This window comes from Lynx rufus, unplaced genomic scaffold, assembly GCF_022079265.1.
Source record: "Lynx rufus isolate CCGP_SWC_20201006 ecotype Redwood Valley unplaced genomic scaffold, mLynRuf1.p SCAF_21, whole genome shotgun sequence".
Classification (NCBI taxonomy): Eukaryota; Metazoa; Chordata; class Mammalia; order Carnivora; family Felidae; genus Lynx; species Lynx rufus.
In genome coordinates, this window is record NW_025814836.1 from 691709 (window position 1) to 705524 (window position 13816).

Here is a 13816-nt window from a genome sequence, read left to right on the forward strand (position 1 = left end):
TGGGAATCACTTATCTTCATTACATTATCTTCTGTTAATTCCTCTGGTGTGGTGTCTGTTACCTCTTGAATTTCTCCAGGATCCATATCTTGAAACCCTTTACTCCTCACCCTTTTGCCTTATCCATAGCCTCTTTCTTGATTTCTTTGATTGTCTGTCATAAATCCCATGAAGTCATGCACAAAATCTGGACACAGTTTTCTCCAACAGGAGATTTGTTTCAGGCTTGATGGTGTTTATAGCTTTTTCTATAACAGCAATGGCATCTTCAGTGGTGTAATCCTTCCAGACTTTCATGATGTCCTATCAGGATTCTCTTCCACAGTGTTAGTGATCCCTTCCACAGAGTACTGTGTGTAATGAGCCTTAAAGGTCCTTATGACTCCCTGATCTAGAGGCTGAATTAGAGACATTGTGTTTGGAGGCAAGAACACCACTTTGATGACACCTTCAGTGTTAAACTCAAGGGGTTCTACATGGCCAGGGGCATTGTTCAATATCAAAAGAACTTTAGAGGGGAACAGGAAGGTGGTGGCATAGGAGGATGTTGGGCTCACCTCGTCCTGCTGATCACTTAGAATCCACCCACATCTGCCTAAATAGCCAAGAAAACCACCGGAAGACTAGCAGTATGGACTCTGCAGAGCCAAGCATAGACAAGAGGCCCACGGAAGAGGGTAGGAAGGACAGAGAGGTGGTGGGAGCCGGGCAGTGGAGGGGCAGCCTGCCAGGCAAGGCAGAGCCCCCGAAGTCTGGCTTGCAAAAGCGGAGGGGCCAGACTCTCTGAGTTCTGGCAACCAGCGGGATTTAACATCTGGAATGTTAAAAGTCAACAGCTCTGCTCTCTGAGAGCTGGGAGGGTGAGAGGACGCTGGGAGGGAGGGTTGTTGAGCCCTGGAAGGACAGAGCTCCGTGGGGGAAAAAAGGCACTGGCACACGCCATTTCTCTCTCCCATCCACGAGCCAAAATTCCAGTGGGAACCCATTCCTGTCGCTGAACTTGCTGGCACTGCGCAAATGCCCAAAGCTGTGCTTCTGTGGATCCATCCCTCCAGTGGGCCTGCCTCCCTCCCAGTGCTCTTCCCTCAGGGGACCACCAAGGACAAAGCTAGCTAAGCCTGCCCCTCCCGCCTCTGTGCACCTTGCGGATCCACCCTGGCTAATATGCCCTTGGCCAGATCCCATCGAAGCAGCACCACAAGCCTGGCAGTGTGCAAGCAGCCCAGACAGGGGCCACACCACTCCACAGTGAGTCCTGCCCCTGGGAGAAGGGAAGATAAGGTACATACCAGTCTGACTGTGGCCCCGGCGGTGGGCTGGGGGCAGACATCAGGTCTGACTGCGACCCTGCCCACCAACACATGCTTCTCCAGACAGCACAGGGGAAGTGCCCTGCAGTTTGGAGCTACCACTGGGACTACCCAAAATGATGAAATGGAATTCTCCTCAAAGGAAACTCCAGGAAGTAGTGACAGCTAACGAATTGATCAAACTGATTTAAGCAATATAACTGAACAAGAATTTAGAATAATGGTCATAAAATTACTCGCTGGGCTTGGAAAAAGCACAGAGGACAGCAGAGAATCTATTGCTACAGAGATCAAGGGACTAAGAAATAGTCATGAAGAACTAAAAAATGTTATAGATGAGGTGCAAAATAAAATGGAGGTGACCACAGCTCAGATTGAAGAGGCAGAGGAGAGAATAGGTGAATTAGAAGATAAAATTATGGAAAAAGAGGAAGCTGAGAAAAAGAGAGATAAAAAAAATCCAGGAGTATGAGGGCAGAATTAGAGAACCAAGTGATGCAGTCAAATAGAACAATATCTGTATCATAGGAATTCTAGAAGAAGAGACAGAGAAGGGGGCTGAAGGTGTACTTGAGCAAATCGTAGCTGAGAACTTCCCTGATCTGGGGAAGGAAAAAGGCATTGAAATCCAAGAGGCACAGAGAACTCCCTTCAGACGTGACTTGAATCGATCTTCTACACAACATATCATAGTGAAACTGGCAAAATACAAGGATAAAGAGAGAATTCTGAAAGCAGGTAGGGATAAACAGGCCCTAGGCAAAGGTAGACAGATAAGGGTAGTAGCAGACCTATCCACTGAAACTTGGCAGGCCAGAAAGGAATGGCAGGAAGTCTTCAATGTGAAGAACAGAAAAAAATATGCAGCCAGGAATCCTTTATCCAGCAAGTCTGTCATTCAGAATAGAAGGACAGAGAAAAGTTTTCCCAAACAAACAAAAACTGAAGGAATTCATCACCACTAAACCAGCCCTACAAGGGATCCTAAGGGGGATTCTGTGAGTGAAATGTTGCAAAGACCACAAAGTACCAGAGACATCACTGCAAGCATGAAACCCACACACATCACAATGACTCTAAACCCGTATCTTTCAATAACAACACTGAATGTAAATGGACTAAATGCTCCAACCAAAAGACATAGGGTATCAGAATGGATAATGAAACAAGACCCATCTATTCTCTGTCTACAAGAGACTCATTTTAGACCTGAGGACACCTTCAGATTGAAAGTGAGGGGATGGAGAACTATCTATCATGCTACTGGAAGTCAAAAGAAAGCTGGAGTGGCCATACTTATATCAGACAAACTAGACTTTAAATTAAAGGCTGTAACAAGAGATGAAGAAGGGCATTATATAATAATTACAGGGTCTATCCATCAGGAAGAACTAACGATTATAAATGTCTATGCGCCGAATACGGGAGCCCCCAAATATATAAAACAGTTAATCACAAACATAAGCAACCTTATTGATAAAAATGTGGTAATGGCAGGGGACTTTAATACCCCACTTACAGGAATGGAGAGATCATGTAGACACAGGATCAATAAAGAAACAAGGGCCCTGAATGATACATTGGATCAGATGGACTTGACAGATATATTTAGAACTCTGCATCCCAAAGCAACAGAATATACTTTCTTCTCGAGTGCGCATGGAACATTCTCCAAGATAGATCACATACTGACTGGGTCACAAAACAGCCCTTCATAAGTATAAAAGAAGTGAGATCATACCATGCACACTTTCAGACCACAGTGCTATGAAAGTTGAAATCAACCACAGGAAAAAGCCTGGAAAACCTCCAAAAGCATGGAGGTTAAAGAACACCCGACTAAAGAATGAATGGGTCAACCAGGCACTTAGAGAAGAAATTTAAAAATATATGGAAATAAATCAAAATGAAAATACAACAGTCCAAACGCTTTGGGATGCAGCAAAGGCAGTCCTGAGAGGAAGATACATGGCAATCCAGGCCTATCTCAAGAAACAAGAAAAATCCCAAATACAAAATCTAACAGCACACCTAAAGGAAATAGAAGCAGAACAGCAAAGACACCCCAAACCCAGCAGAAGAAGAGAAATAATAAAGATCAGAGCAGAAATAAACAATATAGAATCTAAAAAAAAACTGTAGAGCAGATCAATGAAACCAAGAGTTGTTTTTTTGAAAAAACAAACAAAATTGATAAACCTCTAGCCAGGCTTCTCACAAAGAAAAGGGAGAGGACCCAAATAGATAAAGTCATGAATGCAAATGGAATTAGTACAACCAATCCCTCAGAAATACAAGCAATTATCAGGGAGTACTATGAAAAATTATATGCCAACAAACTGGACAACCTGGAAGAAACAGACATATTCCTAAGCACCCACACACTTCCAAAACCCAAACAGGAAGAAATAGAAAACTTGAACAGACCCATAACCAGCGAAAAAATTGAATCAGTTATCAAAAACCTCCCAACAAATAAGAGCCCAGGACCAGATGGCTTCCCAGGGGAATTCTACCAAACATTTACAGCAGAGGTAATACCTATCCTTCTCAAGCTGTTCGAAAAAAATAGAAAGGGAAGGAAAACTTCCAGACTCATTCTGTGAAGCCAGCATTACTTTGATTCCCAAACCAGACAGAGACCCAGCAAAAAAAGAGAACTACAGGCCAACATCCCTGATGAATATGGACGCAAAAATTCTCAATCAGATACTAGCAAATCGAATTCAACAGCATATAAAAAGAATTATACACCATGATCAAGTGGGATTCATTCCTGGGCTGCAGGGCTGGTTCAACACTCACAAATCAATCAACGTGATACATCACATTAATAAAAGAAAAGATAAGAACCATATGATCCTGTCAATCGATGCAGAAAAAGCATTTGACCGAATTCAGCATCCTTTCTTAATAAAAACCCTCGAGAAAGTCGGGATAGAAGGAACATACTTAAACATCATAAAAGCCATTTATGAAAAGCCCACAGCTAATATCATCCTCAATGGGGAAAAACTGACAGCTTTCCCCCTGAGACCAGGAACACGACAGGGATGTCCACTCTCACCGCTGCTGTTTCGCATAGTGTTGGAAGTGCTAGCATCAGCAATCAGACAACAAAAGGAAATCAAAGGCATCAAAATTGGCAAAGATGAAGTCAAGCTTTCACTTTTTGCAGATGACATGATATTATACATGGAAAACCCGACAGACTCCACCAAAAGTCTCCTAGAACTGATACATGAATTCAGCAAAGTCACAGGATGCAAAATCAATGTACAGAAATCAGCTGCATTCTTATACACTAATAATGAAGCAAAAGAAAGCCAAAGAAACTGACCCCATTCACAATTGCGCCAAGAATCATAAAATACCTAGGAATAAACCTAACCAAAGATGTAAAAGATCTGTGTGCTGAAAACTATAGAAAGCCTTATGAAGGAAATCGAAGAAGATACAAGGAAATGGAAAAACATTCCGTGCTCATGGATTGGAAGAATAAATATTGCTAAAATGTCAATACTACCCAAAGCTATCTACACATTCAATGCAATCCCAATCAAAATTGCACCAGCATTCTTCTTGAAGCTAGAACAAGCAATCCTAAAATTTGTATGGAACCACAAAAGACCCCGAATAGCCAAAGTAATATTGAAGAAGACGACGACCAAAGTGGGAGGGCATCACAATCCCAAACTTTAGCCTCTACTACAAAGCTGCAGTCATCAAGACAGCATGGTATTGGCACAAAAATGGACACACAGACCAATGGAATAGAATAGAGACGCCAGAATTGGATCCACAAAAGTATGGCCAACTCATCTTTGACAAAGCAGGGAAGAACGTCCAATCAAAAAAAGACAGTCTCTTTAACAAATGGTGCTGGGAGAACTGGACAGCAACATGCCGAAGAATGAAACCAGACCACTTTCTTACACCATTCTCAAAAATAAACTCAAAATAGATGAAGGACCTGAATGTGAGACAGGAAACCATCAAAACCTTAGAGGAGAAAGCAGGAAAATACCTCTCTGACCTCAGCCACGGCAATTTCTTACTTGACACATCTCCAAAGGCAAGGGAATTAAAAACAAATATGAACTATTGGGACCTCATGAAGATAAAAAGCTTCTGCACTGCAAAGGAAACAATCGACAAAACTAAAAGGCAACCGACGGAATGGGAAAAGATATTTGCAAAGGACATATTGGACAAAGGGCTAGTATCCAAAATCTGTAAAGAACTCACTAAACTCCACACCCAAAAAACAAATAATCCAGTGAAGAAATGGGCAGAAAACATGAAGAGACACTTTTCTGAAGAAGACATCCAGATGGCCAACAGGCACATGAAAAGATGCTCAATGTCACTCCTCATCAGGGAAATGCAAATCAAAACCACACTCAGATACCGCCTCACGCCAGTCAGAGTAGCTAAAAGGAACAAATCAGGAGACTATAGATGCTGGCGAGGATGTGGAGAAACGGGAACCCTCTTGCACTGTTGGTGGGAATGCAAACTGGTGCAGCCGCTCTGGAAAATAGTGTGGAGGTTCCTCAAAAAATTAAAAATAGATCTACCCTATGACCCAGCAATAGCACTGCTAGGAATTTACCCACGGGATACAGGAGTGCTGATGCGTAGGGGCACTTGTATCCCAATGTTTATAGCAGCACTTTCAATAATAGCCAAATTATGGAAAGAGCCTAAATGTCCATCAACTGATGAATGGGTAAAGAATTTGTGGTTTATATACACAATGGAATACCACTTGGCAATGAGAAAGAATGAAATCTGGCCTTTTGTAGCAACATGGATGGAACTGGAGAGTGTTATGCTAAGTGAAAAAAGTCATACAGGAAGACAGATACCGTATGTTTTCACTCTTTTGTGGATCCTGAGAAACTTCACAGAAGACTATGGGGGAAGGGAAGGAAAAAAAACAGAGAGGGAAGGAGGCAAACCATAAGACTCTTAAAAACTGAGAATAAACTGAGGGTTGATGGGGGTGGGAGGGAGGGGAAAGTGGTATGGGCATTGAGGAGGGCACCTGTTGGGATGAGCACTGGGTGTTGTATGGAAAGCAGGTTGACAATAAATTTCATATATTAAAAAAAAAAGAACTTTAAAGGGTAGTCCCTGTTTGATAAGGTACTTCCTGACATCAGGGACAAAGCATTGATGGAACCCATCCAGAAAAAGGGTTCTTGTCCAGCCCTTCTTGTTGGACAACCAGAAGACTGGCAGCTGGTGTTTATATTTGCGTTTCAAGACTTGGGTATTAGCAGTTTTATAGATAAGGGCAGTCCTGATCATAAGCCTGACTGTATTTGTCTATCCCTGCCTGCCTTAAATCCTGGTGCTCAGTTCTCTTCCTTAGTAATAAATGCTGTTTGTGGTATTTTCTTTTTTTCCAGAATAGAGCACTTGCATCTGCATTAAAAACGTGTTCAGGCAGATTTTCTTTCTCTTCAGTGACAGTCTGAATGGCATCTGGAAACTTGTATGCTTCCTCTTGGTTAGCAGAAGCTGCTTCTCCTGTTATCTTGACGTTTTTTAAGCTAAACGTCTTTCTAAAATTCCCAAACTGTCATTTACTGGCATTAAATTCTCCAGATGTTGATCTTTACCTTCTTTTTGCTTTAAGTTGTCATATAATGACTTTGCTTTTTCTCAAATCACTTTAATGTCTCTATAGGTATGCCTTTCTATAGCAATCCTGCACCCATATAAAAGCTGCCTTTTTAGTACTAGATAAAAGGTATTTCGCATAAAGTGCAATGTTTTTGTGTTTGCTAGTAGTGTAGCTGCTGTGTCAGCTTTATGAATTTCCTTTTCTTTTTTTCACATTGGTTTTTATACTTGACTCATTTATCTTGAAATGGCAGGCAACCACAGCTGCAGACCTCAACCTATGGTCCATATCAAACAGTTCAACCTTTTCTAGTAATGTCATGACTTTTCTCTGCTTCTTGGGAGCACTTCCAGCATCAGAAGTGGCACTATTTATGGGTCCCATGGTGTTATTCAAGGTTTACGGTATTGCACTAAACACAATGAAAGTATGCAAGAGAACTACTAGAGATCACTTTTTACTGCAGTATGCAATTTAGTAGAGAGATGAACTGCTCATGTGGAGATGATTAGCATCTTTTTGGCATTTTAAGTGGATATTCGGAACACTTGAGCTCACTGCAGTAGCAACAGGAGGTGGTTATGAAATTATTACAGTAGACATTACAGTAAGTCTGTACTGTTGTTAATTTTATGCTGTTATGATTTAATACTGAATCTTTAGATTTGTTTACATTTCTTTCGACTGTGAATGGCACCATGTAGGGACTGTATCTTTGTGTGTAAGTGTTGATAAATTTTAACTTTATCATAGATTTGTGTATATTTTATAGGAATAAATGATAAAATAAACTAGTAGCTACATACATTTTATGCATTCATGACAAACCTAACATTAATTTTTTCATATTTGAAATTTGAATATTAATTGAGATTTTTCCTATTTGTGATTTGTCTGTAAGTTTTAAAAAAAAATTGTTGCAAATCTCCATAAAATTTTCCAATATATTTATTGAAAAAAACGTGGGTATAAGTGGACCCGTGTAGTTTAAAACTGTGTTCTGTAAGGGTCAACTGTAATTACTTTATTTTTCCCTGAAATATTCCAATAAATATATTACCTTTCATGAGTCATATATGCTATGCAGTTTTCTTCCTTCCTTTCCTTTCCTTTCCTTTCCTTTCCTTTCCTTTCCTTTCCTTTCCTTTCCTTTCCTTTCCTTTCCTTTCTTTTCTTTTTTTCTTTGAGAGAGTGAGAGCATGAGTGGAAGAGGGAAGAAGAAGAGGGAGAGAGAGAATCTTAAGCAGGCTTCATGCCCAGTGCAGAGCCTCGTGCAGGGCTCAAGCTCATGATGGTGATATCATGACCTGAGCCGAAATGATGAGTTAGACACTGGGGCACCTGGGTGGGTCAGTCGGTTAAGCATCCTAGGTCATGATTTCACAGTTCGTGGGTTCAAGCCCCATGTGGGGCTCTGTGCTGACAGCTCAGAGCCTAATGCCTGCTTCGGATTCTGTGTCTCCCTCTCTCTCTGCTCCTCCCCCATTCATGCTGTCTTTCTGTCTCTCAAAAATAAATAAAAGTTAAAAAAAAATAAGAGTCAGATGGTTAACTGGCTGAGCCACCCAGGTGCCCCTATGCTGGGCAATTTTATTGAAACATGTATATTTTGAATTTGGTTATACAGCATGAATATAATGGATAGATTTTTTCTCTGTAGGAAATATGCTGCTAAGTACTGACTTTATAATTTTATGTTAAAAACTTTTATATAGCGTTTCAGAGAGGCAGCATACCATGGTGGCTAGGAATGGTCTGTCTCATATGCTGTAATCCTTTGGGTCACCTTGCACAAATTCTCTGTGCCTCAGTTTCCTCCTCCTTAAAATACATGTACAATACTACCTCTTGATGGTGACTGAGAGGTACTTAATAGGTGTAAGGTGCTTAAAACCATTTTGGCACAGGGGCGCCTGGGTGGCGCAGTCGGTTAAGCGTCCGACTTCAGCCAGGTCACGATCTCGCGGTCCGTGAGTTCGAGCCCCGCGTCAGGCTCTGGGCTGATGGCTCGGAGCCTGGAGCCTGTTTCCGATTCTGTGTCTCCCTCTCTCTCTGCCCCTCTCCCGTTCATGCTCTGTCTCTCTCTGTCCCAAAAAATAAATAAAAAATGTTGAAAAAAAAAAAAACCATTTTGGCACATACTGAGTATTCAAGTGTTATATATTATTGTTACCATTCACTTTATCATGTTTATAACAAACTATGAGCAAGATATTGAGAGGCTGGGTATTTTCTTCTTGTTTTCTAGATGTGAATGAATTGAAGGAATGTCTTTCTGTGTTGGTTAAAGAGCAGCAAGCTCTGGCCATCCAGTCAGCCACTACCACCCTTTCAGCCCTGAGACTTAAGCAGAGGCTGGTCATCTTGGAACGATATTTCATTGCCTTGAATAGAACTGTTTTCCAAGAGAATGTCAAAGTTAAGTGGAAAAGCAGCAGTATTTCTTTGCCTCCTGTGGACAAAAAAAGGTAATATAATGAAGAAGGAATCCTGATACCAGCTAAATATAAAATGCAGGCTGTTTGGTTGAGGAAGTTTAAGTACAAGTTTCAATATAGTCCCTTCCATTCTTGCTTTCCCTTTTTGTATGTTTCATATAATCTGGAGAATGGCTTTGCTAATTTGCTGAGAGTAACAGACTATGCTTCTTAATCTGTGCCATTATTTAATTTATTTATTTAAAAATTTTTTTTTAATGTTTATTTGTTTTGAGAGAGAGAGAGACAGAGCATGAGCGGGGGAGGAGCAGAGAGAGAGGGAGACGCAGAATTTGAAGCAGGCTCCAGGCTCTGGGCTGTCAGCACAGAGGCCAATGAGTGGCTTGAACTTGTGAACTGTGAGATCATGACCTGAACCAAAGTTGGGCATTTAATCGGCTGAGCCACCCAGGAGCCCCTGTGCCATTATTTTAAAATGCTTTTCTGTCAGTAACTGTGGAAGCCAGTGAAGGCGTAGATAAGCATATCTAGATTTTTGAAAATGGGGCCTGAACATTATATTGTTTTTGTTTTGTTTTATTTTGCTTTTGGATAGGGAATACTCAGATCCTAATATTTAGTGCCTAGCTAGTTTAGATGCTTCAGTTTTTTATTCCTAATGTGATTTTCTTATTCTTTAACTCTTCAAAAATTTTTTTAATGTTTATTTATTTTTGAGAGAGGGAGAGAGAGAGAGAGAGTGAGCACAAGCAGGGAGGGGCAGAGAGAGGGGGAGACCCAGAATCCGAAGCAGGCTCCAGGCTCTGAGCTGTCACCACAGAACCCGACGCAGGGCTCCAACTTGTGAAACACGAGATCATGACCTGAGCCAAAGTCGGTTGCTTAACTGACTGAACCACCCAGGTGCCCCATCTTATTCTTTTATTATAAGAGATGTTTCAGATATATGATTTTTAATATACTGGTGTACATCAGCAGATTGTTCTCAGATGTAACTAGAATGCTTAAGGCTTGTGTAGAGTTTTCTTTTCCCAAAATGTAGCTTTCTACCACACTTTTGTTCTCAGAAGCATCGACTAAAACATTTCCAGATTTAACTCATATTTTATGTAGTAAAAAGAATTGGTTTTATTTGATTGTAATACTGATTTTTATTCCCTAGAGAGCACATGGAATGTACAGGGGCAGAAAGAAGCAGGGGGGAAACCTTATTTTGCTACCGGGAGACAAGAATTGCTAAATGTATCATGTTTCATGTATTTTTCCTTTTAAATCTAGTTGAAACCACATTACATGTCCTATATTTGATAGTAGTTTTAAGCTAAATTAAACCAAGTGACAGAGGAGGATTCCTGCCCATGTGATGATAACCAGCAGCACAGTTCTTTCTTTCTTGGCTGGAGAGTGAGTGGTCTTTGTAGTGATCATTGATCAGGGAGGGGTTCTGCATATGGGGATGATAGATTCTAAGCCTTTTAAGTGTTCCTGTGTGTTTGTTGAATGAAAATGAATTCTCTAAGATGCAGAAGTGTCTTAGACCCCAACTGATTTTTCTTTGTGCTTTTTCCTTTGTGGTGACATAAGAGTTGGTGGGTTAATTGAAATCTGTCTTTCACTGAAGCAAGCAAATTCCTAAAATTAAAAAAAATACATATTTTGAGATAATTATGGGTTCACATGGAGTTGTAAGAAATAGTACAGATTCCTTATACCCTGCATCTACTTCCCCCCAGTGGTAGCCACTTGCAAAACTGCGGTATACTATCACAATGAGGATATTGACTTTGATACAGTTTACTTCTCTTACTCATATTTCCTCAGTTTTACATGTTTTCAACTCAGTTTTTTACATGTTCTCAGTGCATGCATGTGTCCATTGTGTTTTCCATACAATTTTATCACAGGTTTGGATTTCTCTCACTATTGCCACAGTTAGAGTACAGGACAAGGAGCCTTTTTATAGCCACATTCACCTCCTTTTCCCTCCCCTTTGCCTTATCCTCTTTCAGCCACTAATGTGTTCTTCATGTCTATTATGTAACCTTGGCTTTTTTCAATCAGGGTTACCTCCTTGAGATTCTTTCAAGTAATTGTATGTATCATCATTGCATAGTAAAATTCTGTGACATGGATGTGCCTCATTTGGTTTAACCATCCAGTGAAGGACATAAGTTATTTACAGTTTTTGAGTTTTATGAATTAAAGCTGCTGTGAATATTTGTGGACAGGTTTTTGTGTGAACCTCAGTTTCATTTTTTTGGAATAAATGCCCTGGAGTTCAATTGTTGGGTCTTATGTTTAGGTTTGTAGGTCATTGCTGCGCTCTTTCCAAAATAGCTGTGTAATTGTATAGTCTCATCAACTATGTATGAATGATTTAGTTTCCCCATAGCCTTGTCAGCGTTTGAATTTGTTGCTGCTTTGTTTTAGCCAGTCTGTTAGATGTGTCATGATATCTTCTAAATTTTTGTAGATTTCCTCATTTCTCAATTTACTGAATAGTGGTGGATTTCACCTTTTTTTGTGGAATTAGCAATGGGTTGGATTGTTGACTGGTGTGGATAGGAGTGGGTCTAAGCTATTTGCTTTTTTTTTCCTTGAGTATCTGTAAAATAGAGAGTGACTTATTGAAGATTTAGCAGTTTTTAAACTGTGCAGATTGAGGACTGTTGGGCACTTTCTCAGGGGCCATTATGATTACCTGAGGGGAGCCCCAGTTTCATGCTTTTCCTGGAGCAATTTTCTCCCAGAGGGAGAATAGACTTAGCATGTGTACTTCCCGTTTTAAAGACCACGTGTATTATTATACATATGTATCTTGTAATATTTATATTTCTCATTCAGAAATAAAGTTTAAATCTCCTTAATCCTGTCTCCTAGGCACCCAGTCCCCTCATTAGAGGCAGCCACTAATTACAGTTTCTTGTGTCTCCTCATGAGCTTCCCTCATAGAGCTCAGGATTCACAGAATGTGCATACTAGCTGCCTCTCTGGGATCCACACGTTCTTCACTGCTAATTTTACTTGACATTGTATCTTGGGAAGGTCATTCCATATCATTACCTATTTTTCATAGCATTTCCCCCTGATTGTGAAAGAATATTATAGTAAGTTTGAAAAGTATAATACATAGTAGAAATATTCAGCCGTATAAAGTTGCATGATTGAGTTTATATTGTACACTTTTTTTGTATTCTAGTTTTTTTTTTTTTTAGAATATCATGGTATACTATTTGTATAACTTTAAAAAATATGCATATCTTGTTAAATTTACATACAGAAGTAGTAAAAAGCTTAAAAAAGACATGTGAGAATGATAAGCACTAAATTCAGGAGAGGATAAACTCAGCAAGATGAGGGTGAAAGAGAATAGGACAGGTACATGGAGTCTCTACTCCTGGTCAGCACATAGACCTAAAAGGGGCCAAAGCAAATACAGATTCCATAGCCCTAGGTGCAGTCCCGGGAATTTGTCGTATTGTTCTCTCAACGCCCTCACCTGCCTTTTCTTTGCTACATGAGCTTTAATCTCTCCATTTATGTATTTATATGTTGATTTTCTGTTTACCATGTGTGTCTCCCTGACTAATAATATCAGCTCTCTGAGATTATTTTGTGAGAATTTCTGCAAGTCATTTAAAATTCTCTGTAAATGCCTTTTTTTTTTCTTCCTTAAAGAGGGAACTTCCTTTACAAAGGACATTTGGTAAAAGTTTTTAAATATGAAACTAAAAGTCACTTGTGATCCTGCTGTCTAAAGAAATTCAGTGATCACATTTTGGTACAAATCCTTCCATATTATTTATTTTATTTTAGTATTTGCACAGTCCTCTGACCAGTTATCACAACTCCCATGTGTGTTGTCCGCAGTTCCCGACCCACAGGCAAAGGAGTGGAAGGACTTGCGAGAGTCGGATCCCGAGCAGCTCTCTCCTTTGCCTTTGCCTTTTTACGCAGGGCGTGGCGATCAGGTATGTGGGCCCAGAGTGTCGTTCGGTTTCCTCACCACATCAGGAGACTTGGGTTCTCTTCTCAGTTCTGCCACCACATGCCCTTGGGCTGATCCCATATAGTCTGTGTGCCTCATTTTTCTTGTTTGTAGAATGAGAGGCTTCAGTCTATTTGACTTTTCAGGTCTGTTCTTTAAAAAAAAAAAAAAAGAAAAGAAAAAGTGTGTATGTGTTTATGTTGCAGGTAAACCACTGTTAGTACATCAGTGCTGATTTATTTTCTAGGAGAACAAGAAGTTAGAATTGCTCATGAGAGAGTCATAACATAAAGAACTGACTTTGGGGCACCTGTATTAAGTTTTAATCTCTTGAGTTCTTGGAGTATCTCATTGAGAGGAAAGTGAGGGATTGAAAATGTGACAGTGGTGTCTTCTCACACAGAGGGGTTGGAGGACCATCTGGGAGAGTGGGGAGGGCTTTACT

General features: G+C 40.3%; 1 protein-coding gene across 1 annotated transcript in view; it reads left to right on the top strand.

Moving 5' to 3' along the window:
• HERC2 (HECT and RLD domain containing E3 ubiquitin protein ligase 2) overlaps positions 1–13816 on the top strand; it is a 274285-nt gene that overhangs the window by 56487 nt on the left and 203982 nt on the right. Inside the window, exons 6-7 of the mRNA XM_047086559.1 lie at positions 9194–9413; positions 13254–13354. Of these exons, the coding sequence (XP_046942515.1) occupies positions 9194–9413; positions 13254–13354 (321 nt within the window). The remainder of the gene's footprint in view (positions 1–9193; positions 9414–13253; positions 13355–13816) is intronic.